Source organism: Bubalus bubalis, chromosome 15 (assembly GCF_019923935.1).
Source record: "Bubalus bubalis isolate 160015118507 breed Murrah chromosome 15, NDDB_SH_1, whole genome shotgun sequence".
In the NCBI taxonomy this organism is placed as follows: Eukaryota; Metazoa; Chordata; class Mammalia; order Artiodactyla; family Bovidae; genus Bubalus; species Bubalus bubalis.
In genome coordinates this window covers 57506962-57525881 of record NC_059171.1, presented here as the reverse complement: position 1 = coordinate 57525881, position 18920 = coordinate 57506962, and the positions used below count along the sequence as shown (strand labels likewise).

General features: G+C 40.6%; 1 protein-coding gene and 1 non-coding gene across 2 annotated transcripts; both read right to left on the bottom strand.

Annotated features, from left to right (window-relative positions):
- Positions 1–356: 356 nt before the first annotated feature.
- On the bottom strand, positions 357–10322 carry LOC102415293 (cytochrome P450 7A1). The gene is made up of 6 exons (XM_006045652.4): positions 10165–10322; positions 7767–8007; positions 6002–6579; positions 3790–3920; positions 2210–2385; positions 357–1397 (listed from the first exon to the last, which is right to left on the bottom strand). Exons 1-6 carry the CDS (start codon positions 10239–10241, stop codon positions 1098–1100), a joined length of 1503 nt encoding a protein of 500 aa, XP_006045714.3. The 5' UTR covers positions 10242–10322; the 3' UTR covers positions 357–1097.
- TRNAG-CCC lies at positions 7102–7174 on the bottom strand. Its single transcript has one exon. It is a non-coding gene; the product is annotated as a tRNA-Gly (tRNA).
- Positions 10323–18920: the final 8598 nt, after the last annotated feature.

Below are 18920 nucleotides of genomic sequence, written 5' to 3'. Positions count from 1 at the left end.
AAGGAAAAAGTTAATATAATTTACAATATATACATAGAGAAATATCAGTAAAGTATTACAGTTCATAACTCCAGTACTTAAAATATTTCACTAAAGCACTGTTGTACACCATAGCTGAACACTGTCCTATAGCCTAAACTATATTTCCTTTGATTACAACTTGTTTAAAGATAAAAAGTTTTCAAATAAAACACAATGCCAATTTAATGAATTCTTTGCAGTTTCATATCCAAAACATTCAGATGGTCATTATCATCCAATTTTAATTTTAAAATATATCACATGAGAGCTACATTGTTTTCATAGATGCATGTTAATAATATCAGAAAAAAACCTGCCTTTTCTGGAAAAAAATCTTCCAATTAATATGAAATCTAATAAAAGTGTAGGTAAAATGATTGAAACCTGACACAGATATTAGAGTTTCCAGCAAAAATAAATTAAATATAAAGAGAATATAGTAAAACCATCTTTAATGTTCTCAAGACATCAAGACAGTCATTTTAAAAGCCATAAATACTAGATATAAGGAAAGCTGAAAACATTTTTTATTAAAAGGCCTGATATAATCCTTTAAAATATCCTCTGTAATATACATCTATACCCAAAGAGCCCCATATCTGATCAGAAAGTCATGCATTTTCACTAAAACGTGAATGTGTACCTTTTGCATAACCGTGGGAGGTTTATATAAAAATAAAACAGTTTCCTTAGGAAAACAAAAAAAGAAGAACTTTTGCCAAATATTCTGGGAAAAAACAAGCAACAACAAAAAAAGACTTTTCCCTCTGAAAATAATAAAGTTCAGTTCCTGGCAATGTGAAGGCTCACAGACTTATTTAAATGAAAACAAATTATTGTGCTTCTAGAAACTAGTTTCTTTTTTTTTCACTTGCAGAGTCTGAAACAGCATCTGGAAACCATCACCAAAATGTTGAGATTCACAAGCAAGCACTGGTGGGCAGAAGGGAACCTGCTGCAGCGTTCCACTGCCACTAACCACGCCTGCCCACAGGGCACTGGTGAGTGATGGTGCGCCGGGTGAGTGAGGGTGTGCCGCAGCCTTGTAACAGCATCAGGGGCCTCCAAGCATATGTTCACGAATGCTTGAATTTATATCTAAACTCAATATCATATAATGGTGGTAAAATGCCCAAGCCTGCCCGGGATTGGTCCAAAGGTGGGCATTTGACACAGCTCTCCACAAGCTCCAGTTCGAAATAGGAAAGCATCAGGATCAAAAACTGCTTGATTTCCTGGACAGCGAATAATCTTCCAGGACATATAGTGACTCCTGACCCAAAGGGCATGTAGTAATATTTTAACTTGAGTCCATTACTGTAGAAGGTGGTCTTTGTCTTCCCATTTTCATCAAGATAGCGATCGTATTTAAAAGTCTGCAATAAAGATACAAAGGAAACAAATGCATAAGCTAGTTTAAAAAGAATCTTTTTCTAAACCTGGAAGTTCCAAAGGGTAATTTTCTTTTTTAATCCAATATATGAGTAACATAGCAAATATCCTACCTTGAATCAGAAAGTAATAAGAAATAGGAATTTAAAGAGAATTGAGGGGAATGGGAGAGCTTTATACCTACCATCCTACCTGGGTGACTAGTTCCTCCCTCCTTTAGGTAGAACGAGAAAGAAGGATTTAGATCAGAAATTAGAGGAGTCAGTATATTAGCCTCTAATTTCCTAGACTTGGGAAGAGGTACTTTTTAAGGAAGGAAGGAGGCAGCTTTATTATTGCAACTGCAGATATAATCTATTAGATTGTTGTTGTTGATATTTAGTCACTAAGTCATGTCTCACTCTTCTGCAACACCATAGATTGTAGCCCAAAAGGCTCCTCTGTCCATGGGATTTCCCAGGCATGAATACTGGAGTGGTTTGCCATTTCTTCCTCCAGGGGATCTTCCTGACCCAGGGACTGAACCTGCTTCTCCTGCATTGGCAGGTGGATTCTTTACTGCTGAGCCACCAGGGAAGCCTCTAGTAGAGATATGATGGCAAATACCAAGAATAAAAATTAAAATTTCAGCCATCATCCAAATTCTCCAAAATATAATATGAATATTTGACATTAATAAAAGAGACAATCCCTGTGGTTTCAATGATCAAATGAATTCTGCAGTGGTAAATTTCCTTTTTATTTCAGTCTGGGTACACATCACCCGGACACTGAACTTTGATGAACAGTCACTTACCAACGGGTCTGGGTAGATTTCTGGATCTAAATGCATTAACTGTGGATAAAGAGCTATGATGTCATCTTTGCGGATATTATAGGAACCGTCCTGGAGGTGCAAAGTGAAGTCCTCTTTAGCAGTACGGATGTTGAGGGAAGCGCTGGAAAGTCTCAGAGACTCCTTGATGATACTGTCTAAAGATTTTAAGAGGAACAAAGGAGGAGAGAAAAGGAAGAAGAAAGAACAAAGTATTTATAAGGCCATGTAATCTAGAGTCTGATATACCCCTAGCAGCCAGTAACACAAACCTAAACAGACTAGGGGAAGCTGGCCAGATCCAAATTTCTCAAACTTTTTTATGTGCTGTGATCAATGGTTCAGTTGTGCCTAATGTGTTTTTAATCCAATAACCTGAGTTATAATCTCTTGATATAATCTTGATCATCAATGAGAATTAGACTTTCATAATTTTACAGAAAAATAATCTTATTCCTACATGATACTAGACATCTAATAATTGCAAAAAATCAGTAAATAACTTTTATGTGAATTATTCAAAGTTTATCACTTTTGATATTTAATATACTAACACTTTTATATGGAAATATTTGTTCAAGATGCAGCTTCACTTCGGTGTTTATGTTGCTGTTTCTGCTGCGAAGTCGCTTCAGCCGTGTCCAACTGTGCGACCCCATAGACAGCAGCCTACCAGGCTCTTCCGTCCCTGGGATTCGGTGTTTATAAGAACCTGTACTTATCATTACACTGCCTGGGGTTGTGTGAGTACACCCTGCATTCTCGTAGGGACATAAAGGGACACAAAGAACATGCTGAGAATAGCTGAAATATATGATGAGACCTTCCAGTCTCTGTCCTTTTAATTGTCATGCTTTAAGTGCTCATCACACAATTGTGCATAAAATCATAGCACGTTAGCACTTGATTTCACAAATGAGAAAATAAGGTCCCCAAAGTGAAATGACATGTCCGAGGTCTCCACAGCAAGTCAGAGCCCTCCCACGGGGCCCGTGCTTCTTGCCTCCCTGTCCCTTCCGCTAAGACACACTGCCCCGAAAGCATACACTGGTTTCTTTCCTCTAAAGAAATGTAACAAAAGCAAGAGAAAACTTTTTTCGTACTTAAAAACACAGTACTTCTGTATTTCTATAAAATCCAGAGAATCAAACATTTTTCAATGAAATAACCATCCACCCCATTTCCCAACCCGTGCAGCTAATTGTGGTTTCATGGTGATACCTTTTCCCCTTTGATTTCATGCACACGAATAATGTACTAACTATAAGAAGAGAGGTAAAAGCAGTAACAAGGGAGGAAGTGCAGAGAAGAGCTTGAGAGTGTAGGGTCAAGAGCTCCATGTCAGGCTGTCGCTGGTGTCTCCATCCCATCCCAGGCTGTGACATAACCTGTAAATGGCTATCTCCTCACTTGTCATATAGAAACAGTACTAGTCTCCAGGCATAGGGTTGCTGGAGGGTCAGATGGGACATAACGCCTGCAACAAGTAAGTGTGTGATGTGAGCTGACGATCGCTGGTAGGAGGACACAGAAAATAACATGTAACACACACACAAGCACACCTAGCATGGGCATGTTGTCCAACTGTGTCTGATTCAAATGAATTGGATTGTCTTCAAAGCTAACTTTTTGACCAGCGTTCTCTAGTGTTTTATTTACTTCTTCAGTGGCCGCTTTCATTGCCTCCGGGTTTCTATGAAAAGTTAAGAGAAAAGAAAAGATGTACAGAGCATAAGTTTTTTCTCTACCAAAAAGTCTGCAAATAGGTATTTCCCCCTTCTTTTAATCAGATACAGGTCAAGATACAGAGAAGGTGATACAGGGACATTTCCATTTATTTTTTACTCTGTTTTATAGTTGTCTTTTAAAATATTTTTCTAGTTACTCCAGGTCTTAGTTGGAGCATGTGAACTCTCAGTTGCGGCTTGTGAACTCTTAGTCCCTGACCAGGGATTGAATCTGGGCCCCCTGCACTGGGGAGTATGGAGTCAGCCCTGAACCACCAAGGAAATCCCTATAGTTTTTTAAGTCCTTGGATATCAGCAAGAACTGATGAAAGGGTCTCGCTACATAAAAGTAAAACTTTGGCCAGACTTTTAAATAAGTGATTCTAATAAGGATTAAATGGTCAAAGTAGTCATTACATGGCAAGTGAGAGAGAAAGTTGCCTCCAAGATAACGATTCTAAAGTACTAGCTAAACTGCCAAAGGAAATTTAAATTCACTCTTAAAATCCCTATGATTCCACATAAAGCAGCTTTTCCACTTGTATGATAATTTATTCCTCTGACACTTGGACCTGTGAAATGAATGCGACTTCATTTTAGGACACTGACACTCACTGGATCCTCAGCACCTGGTGAGGTGTCCACGGACCAGGATCGATGTCTCTGCATGACTGTCAGGAAATGGCTACTATTACTTATAGGATATAAAATTGCTGTTTGTAACCTTGCTGTTAATATGTGAATTTACTCCAGACAGAGCTTTCCGAAGTAAACATTTTAGAAGACATTTAATCTTTGAGACAGGTGAGTTTTTTATCTGAAATTTAAAAAAAAAATATTTTAAAGACATAAAATTAGAAGCCCTCAACAGAACTTTGGCATTCCCAATCCAATTGAATAGTAATTTTGTGTCTGTGCAACATCCAGTTTAACTGGAATAATTCAATAAAACGTTTGAATGTCAAATTCCCAAAAGACTAACCTTTGGGAAAGAAATCATATTATGCAAAGTTTATGTTGCATCCAAGTTTTTTTTATATACAGTGTTTAAAAGGCAAGGCTATGGTTTTTCCAGTGGTCATGTATGGATGTGAGAGTTGGACTGTGAAGAAAGCTGAGCACCGAAGATTTGATGCTTTTGAACTGTGGTGTTGGAGAAGACTCTTGAGAGTCCCTTGGACTGCAAGGAGATCCAACCAGTCCATTGTGAAGGAGATCAGCCCTGGGATTTCTTTGGAAGGAATGATGCTAAAGCTGAAACTCCAGTACTTTGGCCACCTCATGAGAAGAGTTGACTCATTGGAAAAGACTCTGATGCTGGGAGGGATTGGGGACAGGAGGAGAAGGGGACGACGGAGGATGAGATGGCTGGATGGCATCACTAACTCAATGGACGTGAGTCTGAGTGAACTCCAGGAGTTGGTGATGGACAGGGAGGCCTGGCGTGCTGTGATTCATGGGGTTGCAAAGAGTCAGACATGACTGAGCAACTGAACTGAGCTGAACTTAAAAGGCAAAATCTAGCTAAATCCATCAATAACAGTATATTATGATTAATTCATAGGTATTAGAGTTGGTCAAATAGTATTACAGCAACCACTAACTGAGTGAAAAAACAGCTAATGTAGGCAGGCTGAAGTGACTTAGCAAGCATGCACGCACTGTCCTTTTTGCTGACAGTTCATCAGCAATCACATAAGGATATTTTTATGATTATAAAGACCAAACTCATGCACTTAAAGAGGCGTCGTGAAGAACAACCTGGCCTTAAGGAAAAGGGCTCTAGGTACAGACAGCCTCATTGACCCTGTACCAGTACGTTCCTTTCCCCAGGATGATCAGTCTCTGCTTCTATAAGATGCATTTACCGGTCACAGCTCTTTTTAGAGGATCAGATGAACCGATGTAAATGTTGAACATTTACAAGGGTAAATGCCACATTCATGATTGACAGCATGAGAAGGTACTATGAGTTTTTTTTAGTTACAATGGTTGAATTTCTGCTTTTAACTAAAATAAAGAAATTAATGGATAATCTGCTAATTACCTAATCATTTGAAACAAGCTCCAGAAAGTGGCTGGAATGGTGTTTGCTTGCGATGCCCAGAGGACTGCGAGGAGTGACTTGGCTCTCTCTGTGTCGTCCAAGGTGGCGAATGTGTCATTCAGAAATCTGACCAGTTCTGAGATGTGGTCTCTTTCTCTGAGCTTCTGGAGTCTCAAGCCCTCTGTCAGCTTCTCCCGGGCGTAGTGTCCTGTCTTGAACACATGGATGGGGAAGCCAGCCACCAGGGCAGGAAAGATTTTGTCAAATTGCTTGAAGTTGTCCAGGCTGTTTAGAATGAGCGCCTTTTGGGCATCTTGCCCTGCGAGATCGCGGCCAAAGAGCGTCAAGTAGCCAGCTTCGAACATGACCCGATAGCAGAAGGAGTACATCCCCTCGGTCACCCAGGTGGGTGTGGGGGGCTGTGGTGGCCCCTGGGGTCTCAGGACAAGCTGGAGGTTTCCCATCATGGCTTCCGTGAGGGAGCTCAAGGCGTCACCCTGCAGGGTCTTGATGATAGTTTTGCTTATGGTATCAGTGGTGTTTCCATCACTCGGGTCAATGCTTCTGTGTCCAAATGCCTGATGGGCAATAAAATGTGGGGAGGAAAAGAAATTAAGCCTGACCCGGGACTAGTAAATGAGGAGGGCATGGCAACCCACTCCAGTACTCTTGCCTGGAGAATCCCATGGACAGAGGAGCCTGGTGGGCTGTGGTCCATAGGGTCACACGACTGAAGTGACTTAGCAGCAGGACTAGTAAACAGCGTGATTCTTCATGATTCTCTACTTGTTAAAAAAGGGGAGGAGGGGGGAACCAGCCTTCCCACCTGCAATTTCATAGCAGTTATATTTGAAATACCACTTCAAATAAATGGCCAAATCACATCCTTCAAGGCCAGCTTTAAGTCCCAGATTATCAGTGAAACTTCCTTCCTTGTACCACTCTGCTCTTCTCTTATTTTTCTATGCTTCTGCATTTATTTGCATGTTAATTTGGTGTTAATCAAGAGTATTTCTTTAAAATGTTTATTTATTTATTTGGCTGCACTGGGTCTTAATTAGGGTACTTGGGAACTCTTAGTTGAGGTATCTGTGATCTAGTTCCCTGACTAGGGATCGAACCCAGGCCCTCTGCATTGGGAGTGCAGAGTCTTAGCCACTGGACCACCAGGGAAGTTTGAAGATTTTTTTTTTATCATTGGTTCTCTTTCATATTCTTTGTAGATATATCTTAACCAGATTTTAAGTTACTTAGGAGCAGAGACCAGATCTAATATTTCTTTGCAGAAACTCAGTTAATATTGATTCATTTTTCTCTGTAGAAGAGCCTTTTAAAGTGATGCCAAAATATCTGGAAAATTCCTTAACAAAATTAAACAATTGTGTGGCATGAGTGTGGTAAAACAACTATTGAATGTTAAGTTCCCACGTGCACTTTGGGTGTTGTGTAAAAATTATTGACATGAGTGAGTTTTTAATCTGTCTTATACAGTACAATCTACTCCAGTAAAACATTTAGTTTTTATTTCACCCTCGTAAACTGGTTAGAAAATGACAAATCTATACCTATTTCAACTTTTTAAATGGTAGTACCAAGAGATTATGTCCAATTTGGTTTATTATGTTTCTAAGAATCTTCATGTAAGGGTAGCTCTCTTCAACATCTCTGTCTTTCAATTGGAGTACATCAGAATGGTTAAATAGATTGACATAGACAAGGTAGAAAATAAACAAGTCTAATGTTATGTAAATGCAAATCTGGTTACCTTTGCAGAAGCAGTAAAGTGAAATTTTTTCCAATCAAAGTACTTTCCATGGCACAGTACTTTATGATATGACAAGGGATTTGTGATGAAGTGAACATAGTTGCCCATCAGTCTGCAGGTGAAAACATGACCATGTTTCCTTTGATTCACTCTGAGGAACTCGAGAGGATTGGCACCAAACTGCAGAGCACAACCCAGATACGGAATCAGCCCATTCTCCAGAGGTGGTTCGCCCATCTGCCTGTAAGAAACAGAGATGGTAAATATGGAAAACTGTACATAGTTCTTTGTTTATGTTTATTTATATTAAGTTTACTACCACTGATGTCAAATTTCAAACTCTATTGATTTTTTTTGGTTGGTGGGGCCCTGCTCCTTTACTAAAATAATGAGTCATCTTAACTTAGTAACATGATGTGTTGGTAAAAATGATAGATAAATCCATCCATCCATCCATGCATCCATTCAGCAAACACGTATGTGTATGTGTGCACACATGTGTTTGTGTACGGTATGCTCAATCATGTCCAACTCTTTTGCAACTCCATGGACTGTAGTCTGCCAGGCTCCTCTGTCCATGAAGTTTCCCAGGCAAGAATACTAGAGTGGGTTGCCATTTCCATCTCCAGGGGATCTTCCTGACCCAGGGAATCAAACCCGAATTTCTTGCATCTCCTGCATTGGCAGGGGGATCCTTTACCCCTGTACCACCTGAGAAACCCTTACTGAACGTCTAATATATGCTGCTCATTCTTCCCAATCATGAGGATAAAAGGGTCAACCAAGGCCAATAAGATTTTTGCTCTCAGTGTAGAAATGAAATTACATTGTAGTGTTTATATTTGTTTCTAAGCATTGTTTGCCTGAGTATCTCAAACTGTCTTATTTTATTGTCTTCTCTAAAGGTATAGCATACTGAATGACAGAAAGGATTGCAGAATTGAAGTTTTAAAAATCTTCATAGTTTAAACATTTTATTATTCTGTAATGATAGTTGAAGAGGGGAATCTGAGAAATTAGCACATTATAGAATGAAATTGAATAAGATAGGTATTGACATGGTTATTGATTATAATTTAATGCTCTTTCTTATAATCTGGCATTATAATTTAATGTTCATGCTATTTTAAATGTTTTCATTTAATAAAATAAACATTTATTTTCCAACAGAAACCACTCTCCCTCTTTGTAGAATAACATAGCATAAAATAATGATTTTAATTTTCGTAGTTTGCAGGTAAGTAGTTTAATTAAAAATAGAAATTACTAAGCCTGAATTAAAATACTGAAAAGGAAAAAACAGAAAACCTGTTAAAAGATAGACAACCCATAGCAGCCTACATAGCTGAAGATATGCAGTGGGTAATTCTGTTTTGCAGACTGACATAGTCGAGAATATTTATATGCCCTCCCCCAAATGCTCTTTGAACCAATCAGAAGTTAAATAATTATGGTGGATATATCTGACTTTATTGTATTTCTTCAACCAATTGTAAATGATGCACACAAATAAGTGATGTCTCATGTGTTTAGCAGTTTCCCAGTTCACCATGATTGATTATCATTAGTAATAATAATAGATTCTTAACCCTGATGTTAGGGGGACATGGGTTTGATCCCTGGTCTGGGAAGATCCCACCTACCGCGGAGCAACTAAGTCCATGTGCCACAACTTCTGAGCCTGCCGTCTGGCGCCAGCGACTCACAGCCAGAGTCCACACATCACAACTCCTGAAGCCCGCGCAGTGTGAGCACCTAGAGCCCGTGCTCCACAACAAGAGGAACCGCTGCAGTGAGAAGCCTGAGCACTGCAGCAAAGAGTAGCCCCCGCTCACCACAACTAGGGAAAGCCCTCGCAGCAACAAAGACCGAGTGAAGCTAAAACTGAATGAATAAATAAAATAAAGCTTAAAAGAAGAAGAAGAATAGGATGATCACTGCAGGCTCTATGCTCTTGTCCAGCTCAGCCTGAGTGTACACAGTGCACAAGAACTATCTGAAAAGGGAACATTTATTTAGTCAGAGCCTGTATTTAATCTACAAGATAGAACTGCAGATCCCACTGACCACATCTGTCCTTACTACCCCACACTTTGTATGCACACATGGACACACAGACATACACACACACACAGATCTTACAAAGTTTCTGTCAGTGATGTTTAACAAGTTTGTCCATTTTTACATTAAGACTAATATATTTCAATGCTAAAAAGGAAACATTGCCATTATAGCTCTTGTGAGATATAATAAAAAAGATACTAAAAATTTTTTTTAATTTAAAAATATTAAGTACGAAAATGCCAGCATTTGTAAGTACAGAAAACCAACTGTATGGTATAACAATGAAAGTTAAATAAATGAATGAACAAAAATGCAATTTAAAGATAAAACTTACCTTCTTCTCATTCCAAGTAGGTATAAACAACAGCACACTGCTATAACAATCCCCCAAATCAAAGAGAGGCTCATCATTTTGCAAATCTAATGTGAAACCTCTGAGGAAGAGCGTCTGCGATGAGAAAGGTAAGGATGTAACAACAGACTCCAGCTAGACTTTTTATACACGGTAAGATGCTTCACTTGAGTGATCAAAGCAAACAATTAACCATCCCTATTAGGTAAAAAAAATAAAATAAAATAACTGGCCTTGAACTAAGTCCACAAGTATCAGAAGAGGTTCCAAAACAATCAGAGGCCTGCCATACTTGATAAGTTGAAGGTCACTCAAACGTATGTTGACTTAACATTCAGACCTGGGAATGACAGCCAGTATTACAAATTTAGGACGCTTATGAAAAGAACAAATAAACCTGTTCAAGATGAACATATCAAATAGAGATGTAAAATATAATAAGGCAAAGAAAAGTAAGTACAAGTTATCATTAAGCTAATGATTTGATCTTGTTACCTTTAAAAAGAAATCAATTTAAATGATTTACAAGAGAAAGAGCTGTAAAGTTCAAAGGAAAGAGAACTGAGTGAAATGTTTCTGCTGCTTCACGTTTCAGTGCTTTTACAAAAGCAGAGGGATTTTACTATATATAGTAACATGTTACTTACCTATCACCCTCAAGAAAGAAAGTTTCCCACAAAAATTTATCCTACAGCTAAACACAGTCTAGTGTTTTAAGTCTTTATTAAATTTATGACAATAGTCCTTCTGTTTTATGTTCTAGCTTTTTGGCATGTGGGGTCTTATCTCCCGGACCAGGGATTGATCCCACACCCCCTGTACTGGAAGGTGAAGTCTTAACCACTGGGCCGCCAGGCAAGTTCCCCACAACATAGTTTATCTTAAAGCATCAAAACTTTATCAGCCACTTTTTTCTAAGTGAAAATAGGTTTATTAATTTTTCTGATTGTTAAAGGAGTATAGCTTAATTTCCAATAATTCAAGACTAACTGAAACATATCTTAGTAGAAAGGGAAAGTCAATTCATAATCTACCTCTGCCACATCTCCCCACTCAGAACTGTTAGCTGTTTGGTGTGTATATCCTCCCAAACTTTATTTCTTTGCACACTTAAGTAGTAATTGAACGTCTATTCTGTACCAAGAACTCTTTAAAGGTATTCTGACTACAGGTATTAATAAGACCTGATTCCCTGCTTTAATGAAGGCACTATTTTAGTTGAGAGACAGATAATAAAATATAAGTCATAAAATAAGGCAAAGTGCAGAGAGCTATCAGGGCATGAGAGCAACTGTAGGCATGGTGACTTGCTCCTCTGAGATCAAGGGATTAGCCAAGACAAAACTAGAAGGACGAGAAATCCAAGAAGAAAGAGCAAACGTAGAAGTCCTGAGTTAAGGATGAGCTTGGTCTATCTAAGAACCAGAAAGGATGTAGGATACATTGGAGCAGAGTGAATGAGGGAAATCTTGGTTAAGATGTGAGACAAAAGTCAGGCAAGAGCTCAGTCACATACAGGACACTTGAGAGAAGGGAAAGAGATTTTGGAGGGCGGCAGATCAAAACAGTGTCTTCAGCTACACAGGCTGCTGTGTTGTCAGGTTAACAATTGAACTTGAGTTTGAAACAAGGGAGAAGAGTCAAAGGTGGAAATAGGAATCACAAGTCATCAGTGTTTGAATGATGTTTAGAGCCCAGAAACTATATCATATCACCTTGGGAGACAATGTGAAATTGAAAGTTGTGAGTCGCTCAGTCATGTCAGACTCTTTGCAACCCCATGGACTGTAGCCTGCCAGGTTCCCCTGTCCGTGGAATTTTCCAGGTAACAATACTGGAGTGGGCTGCCATTCCCTCCTCCAGGGGATCTTCCTGACCCAGGGATCAAACCCAGGTCCCCTGCATTGCAGGCAGATTCTTTATCATCTGAGCCACAGGAAAGTCCAGGGAGACAATTAAGCCCAAGAAAAGAATAGAATCCAACACCAGACCCCAGAGCAGCCCATTTCTTCCCATTAGTCAGAGAGCGACAAAGAGGAGATGGGGAAGAAACAGCAGGAATAAAACCGAGAGAATACAGTGCCACAGGAAGAGGAAGATGCCCTTGAAGAAAGATAAGTGCATCACACACTACTCTAAGGTCAAGGAAGAGGACAGAGAAAGGACTGCTGGACTCGACAAGGAGGAGATAGTTGGTGAGTCACACATAGACACACATGCAAAGGTGGGATTCCATTAAAGGCTTTATATAGCACAAAAAAATGAATATCGTGAATGTTTCCCATGACAACACACATCTGTATGTATTACATTTGTATCTGTAAGATCTCTTCATTTTTTTTCTGTGTGTATAGTCTTCCATTGACTAAATGTACTATTATTTAGTTAACTGATTCTCTACTGGTGGGTACTTGGTCTCCAGTTCTTGGCTACAGAATCCATAGATTCATTTCATGCTTTTTTGCCTCCTTAAATAGAAACTACAAATATTTTCTCATGGGGGATTTGTGGTCATAGTTATGAATATCCACCATTCTGTGGCAGTACATAGACTTTTCAGTCCATTTAGATATTTCTAGGGCATTGCACCCATTAAATACATTTAGATTGGTGTGCCTTTTTGAATTCCTGTGTCTGTTTTCTATATAACTCATCAAAGGTAAAACCTTTACATTAACTGGGCTGTCACAACAGAAAGTCACAATCAGAGTAAACACCAACCTAAGAGCCAACCAGTTTAACACTTGGGTTAACCAGTTTAACCTCTCAAGCAAACAAATGACAAATGTGGAAAAAATGGTACTTGGGGCCTCTAGAAATTATCTGAAGTTTCCGGTGTATTTATAATTTTGTAAAAATTAGAATGTTTTCAAAATGCTAAAGGAGAAGTACATTCACAACTCAAAGAAAATGTTCTTAAGCCTTGTCTTCCCCATCCCCTCTCAGCACACCACGAAACTCCTTTCAAATATAACCTGGATTCCCTTTAGCCTCATCTATTCTTCCTACTTCTTCTCTCACTGTCCCTTTTCTAGACAAAAAAGCCCAGGACACACACACCCCCTTTTCTTCAGTGGGCTGAGGAAAAGCAGAGACACAGATGTCCATGTTCGTACTTTTCTTTGTGGTTTACATCTTCCTTCTAGGATGTCACTTCTCTCTACCGTCCTGTCCAGACAAGGATCCATCACACCCCTAACACGCTGCCTCTAATCTGCCGAATGGGGACTGAGATGCTCCTTATGTCATCACAACTCTTCACAGGTTGCAGGTAAATACCTGCAAGGTCTCCTGAGGAGTCAAGCACACCGTTTCAGGCTTGGGTGCCATGGCATCTCAGTGTGGCTAGCGCAGTGATCAGAGTATCAGGAAATAGGCAAATGCCAGCTGAATTGGAAAGTCATTTACTTACTTTTTTATTCTCTGCTATGTTTCAAACTGTAAATTTTTATTACAAACGCATACACACATGCCCAGCATGTGTGTCTGGCGTGGGCTCTGACCTATGGGGTTTCCACAGCAACAAGACAAAAAGTAAGTGCTCTGATGCAGAAAGGAGGATGTTTGAGCTGCCAGAAGGCCTGGCATGAACCGAGCTTATATAAACACTTTAATCCCTCTGTAGTCTATCAATTTCCTCTGTATTTATAGGGTAGTGAAGGGTCCACACTGATGTTCAGAGGAAGAGCTTGTTCTGAGCCTCAGAGAACACAGAGCCCGAGTCCAACACCCCATCCCATGAACAGGGACATACAAAACTTGGGAACTCAAACTAGAGGAAGAGAAAGTAGAGAGAACTGCTCAAGCTATCTGCTTATGTAACCTGATGGCATAACTGGTTCCTTCTATTGAGAAACGCTGTAAACATACTTTATATATGTGTGATTGTTCGAAATAAAATAAGCTGTCAATATGGTTAAACAATTGAGTCAAACCAGTTGTTTTCCTGAATTCACAACTAAAACTAATTCAGTGGTGGAACGTGTGTGTATGTGTGTGAGCTTGCATGCTCAGTCATGTCAAACTCTTTGTGACCGCATGGACTGTAGCCTGACAGGCTTCTCTGTCCATGGAATTCTTCAGGCAAGAATACTAGAGTGAGTACCCATTTCCACCTCCAGGAGATCTTCCCGACCCAGGGATCGAACCCGGGTCTCCTGCATTGCGGGCAGATTCTTTACAATATGAGCCACCAGGGAAGTGGCAAATCCAGGATGCAACCTCAGATTTTCTGAGTTGAATTTAAGCCTTCCTCTTTTACGGGCTTCCCAGGTGGCGCTAGTGGTAAAGAATTCACGTGCCAGTGTAGGAGGTGCAAGAGACTAGGGTTTGATCCTGTGGAGTACGAAATGACAACTCACTCCAGTAAAGAATACTGGCAAGAAGCCTGGAAAATTCCATGGATAGAGGAGACTGGTGGGCTACAGTTCATAGGGTCACAAAGAGTCAGACACAACTGAGTGACTGAGCACACACATTCCTCGTTTATAGCTCAGAACCTATGGGTGCCTGACTCCAGATTAAGGAAGAATAAGCACTCCACCTGCATGTTCAAATGTACAGTTGATTCATCAAACATGTTCTGAACACCACGTGTATGGAAGGCCCTGTTAGGGAATGAGGGAAAGCTAGATAGATGATTTAACAAACATTTCATTCATTCATGTTAACTTAGCACCCACTTGCTGTAAAGCACTTTTTAGGTGATGGAGATACAGAGGTAGGTAAGACAGGCAGGCTCAAGGGGACACAGGCAGTTGCCCGGAGAACAAACCCACTATTTGGTTTCTGATAAAGAAAGCATCATGTGTATGATCAGAAAAGGTCAGGCAATGCATCAACATGTTGTGCCAAGATCCTCACATTCTTGCTCGTGTAATTGACACTAGTACATGGAATCAGACACAGTTGCCTCATTTATGGGTGGCTTCATGCTGCAATGTCCTGGCTCCAGTCCCAGAGCAGCCCCTGCCAGGCCATGTCACAGGGGAACTCCTGTTGCCCAAGGGAAAGACAGGCCCAAGGGCTAGAATTAGAGAAGTGGTTGGCTTTGCTTTTCAGTTTCACCTTAAGCTGAGCCTTATCCATGAAGCTCAACTGGACAGAGATAAGAAGTGAGAACCATGGTCCCTTGGGCCTGCTGGGCCCAACCAACCTCCCCGGAGAGTAAGGGAACTTGGGTAGAGAGAGAAAGGAGAAAGCAGGCAGGGGGATGAGACAGAGAGAGAAAGAAAGAGGGAGGAAGGTAAGGAGGGCGGAGCCTTTTCCTACTTGTTATGAACTGTGCTGCTACAAACATTCATAGCCAACTTTTTGTGTGAACATAGGTTTTAAAGGTCCTATATGAGGCTGAGCACTGAAGAATTGATGCTTTCAAACTGTGGTGTTGGAGAAGATTCTTGAGAGTCCCTTGGGCTGCAAGGAGATTAGTCAATCCTAAAGGAAATCAACCCTGAATATTCATTGGAAGGACTGATGCTGAAGCTGAGGCTCCAGTTCTTTGGCCACCTGATGGGAAGAGCTGACTCACTGGAAAAGACCCTGGGAAGATGGAGGGCAGGAAGAGCAGGGGATGACAGAGGATGAGATGGTTGGATGGTATCACCGACTCAGTGGATGTGAGTTTGAGCAAACTCTGGGAGATGGTGAAGAACAGGGAAGCCTGGCAGCACTTGGGATCACAAAGAGTCAGAGATGACTTAGCGACTGAACAACAACACAGAGCTAAGAGTGGATTTGCTGGATCATATGGTGACTCTATTGAACATGAGGGTACTCATCAGTTAGATCCGTTAAACTGTAACTTGCTAAAGAAATAATAAACTTAACATCAAGTTTGATTTAATTGTCCTGACACCTGCCTTCACTGATCAAGCTTCTACCAAGGTTCGTGGTTCATGATTCAAGGTTCAAGGTTGCCAAGAGAACACACTGGTCATAACAAACACCCTCTTCCAACAACACAAGAGAAGACTACACATGGACATCACCAGATGGTCGATACTGAAATAAGATTGATTACATTCTTTGCAGCCAAAGATGGACAAGCTCTATACAGTCAGCAAAACCAAGACCAGGAGCTGACTGTGGCTCAGATTGCCAATTCCTTATTGCCTAATTCAACTTAAATTGAAGAAAGTAGGGAAAAAAACTAGACCACTCAGGTATGACCTAAATCAAAACCCTTACAATTATACAATAGAAGTGAGAAATATATTCAAGGGATTAGATCTATTAGAGTGCCTGAAGAACTATGAACAGAGGTTCATGACATTGTACAGGAGGCAGGGATCAAGACCATCCCCAAGAAAAAGAAGTGCAAAAAGGCAAAATGATTGTCTGAGGAGGCCTTACAAATAGCTGTGAAAAGAAGAGAAGTGAAAGGCAAAAGAGAAAAAGAAAGATATAAGCATCTGAATGCAGAGTTCCAAAGAATAGCAAGAAGAGATAAGAAAGCCTCCCTCAGTGATCAGTGCAAAGAAATGGAGTAAAACAATAGAATGGGAAAGACTACAGATTTCTGCAAGAAAATTAGAGATACCAAGGGAACATTTCATGCAAAGATGGGCTCGATAAAGGACAGAAATGGGATGGACCTAACAAAAGCAGAAGATACTAAGAAGAGGTGGCAAGAATACACAGAACTATCTCCATGACCCAGACAATCACAATGGTGTGATCACTCACCTAGAGCCAGACATCTTGGAATGTGAAGTCAAGTGGGCCTTAGGAAGCATCACTACTAACAAAGCTAGTAGAGGTGATGGAATTCCAGTTGAGCTATTTCAAACCCTTAAAGATGCTGTGAAAGTGCTACACTCAATATGCCAGCAAATTGAAAACTCAGCAGTGGCCACAGGACTGGAAAAGGTCAGTTTTCATTCCAATCCCAAAGAAAGGCAATGCCAAAAAATGTTCAAACTATCTCACAATTGCACTTATCTCACACACTAGCAAAGTAATGCTCAAAATTCTTCAAGCCAGTCTTCAACAGTACGTGAACCGTGAACTTCCAGATGTTCAAGCTGGATTTAGAAAAGGCAGATGAACCAGAGATCAAATTGCCAACATGTGTTGGATCATTGAAAAAGCAAGAGAATTCCAGAAAAACATCTGCTTTATTGACTATGCCAAAGCCTTTGACTGTGTAGATCACAACCAACTGTGGAAAATTCTTAAAGAGATGGGAATACCAGACCACCTGACCTGCCTCCTGAGATATCTGTATGCAGGTCAGGAAGTAACAGTTAGAACTGGACATGGAACAACAGACTGGTTCCAAATTGGGAAAGGAGTATGCCAAGGCTGAATATTGTCACCCTGCTTATTTAACTTATATGCAAAGTACATCATTAGAAATTCTGGGCTGGATGAAGCACAAGCTGGAATCAAGATTGCCAGGAGAAATATCAATAACCTCAGACATGCAGATGACACCACCCTTATGGCAGAAAGCGAGAAGGAACTAAAGAGCCTCTTGATGAAAGTGAAAGAGGAGAGTGAAAAAATTGGCTTAAAACTCAACATTGAAATAACAAAGATCATGGCATCTGGTCCCATCACTTCATGGCAAATAGATGGGGAAACAATGGAAACAGTGGCGGACTTTATTTGGAGGGGCTCCAAAATCACTATATATGGTGACTGCAGCCATGAAATTAAAAGACGCTTGCTCCTTGGAAGAAAAGTTATGACCAACCTAGACAGCATATTAAAAAGCAGAGACATTACTTTGCAAACAAAGGTCCGTCTAGTCAAAGCTATGGTTTTTCCAGTGGTCATGTATGGATGTGAGAGTTGGACTATAAAGAAAGTTGAGTGCCAAAGAATTGATGCTTTTGAACTGTGGTGTTGGAGAAGACTCTTGAGAGTCCCTTGGACTGCAAGGAGATCCAACCAGTCCATCCTAAAAGAAATCAGTCCTGAATATTCATTGGAAGGACTGATTCTAAAGCTGAAACTCCAATACTTTGGCCACCTGATGTGAAGAACTGACTCCTTGGAAAAGACCCTGATGCTGGGAAAGATTGAAGACGGGAGGAGAAGGGGACAACAGAAGATGAGATGGTGGGATGGCATCACCAGCTCAATGGACATGAGTTTGAGTAAACTCCAGGAGTTGGTGATAGACAGGGAGGCTTGGTGTGCTGCAGTCCATGGGGTCATAAAGAGTCAGACACGACCGAGCGACTGAACTGAACCGAAGGTTCACGGTAGCCTAAACAAGAGGCTTGTGGGAGTTGTTTTTCAGGAACGTGTATCCAATTTGAGCTGAAGCCTGTAAAACCCTGGTTGGGACCACAGACCCTCCAACTGCACAGGCTCAAATGTCTGATCATGACTTTGTGACCTGAGATGGCCCAAAACATCAGAGCATCCCACAGAGAAGCAAGCAGCTCAGTTGTACCTGCACAACCAGGATGACTTCACCTTTTTCTTATCCTCAGTCACCTTTCCCCACCCTCCAGACCCCCCACTCCAAGGCTTATTCCATAATTAGCCCAAGCCCCTCCCCCTGGGCAGGTGGGACTGAGGTTTCCTGCATGGCTGTCTTGTGAGTAAGTGCTTTCTCTGAGGGCAAACCTCAGCGTCTCAGCATTTGGCTTGCTCAAGCTGGGCAAACAAACCTGGTTCGGTAATAGTGTGTTTTTAACTTTTTCGGACAAACTATTTTCCGAAGTGGCTGCACCACTGTATGTTCCCACCAGCAAGGTAAGAGGGTTCCGATTTCTTTGTGT

Excerpts from the sequence above, each read along its gene's own strand:
- LOC102415293 (XM_006045652.4), bottom strand. The coding sequence starts at position 10,241 with ATGATGAGCCTCTCTTTGATTTGGGGGATTGTTATAGCAGTGTGCTGT. Across the intron at positions 3,921-6,001 it reads AGCTTGTTTCAAATGATTAG|AAACCCGGAGGCAATGAAAG; the intron begins GTAATTAGCAGA and ends AACTTTTCATAG. Across the intron at positions 1,398-2,209 it reads AAATCTACCCAGACCCGTTG|ACTTTTAAATACGATCGCTA; the intron begins GTAAGTGACTGT and ends TCTTTATTGCAG.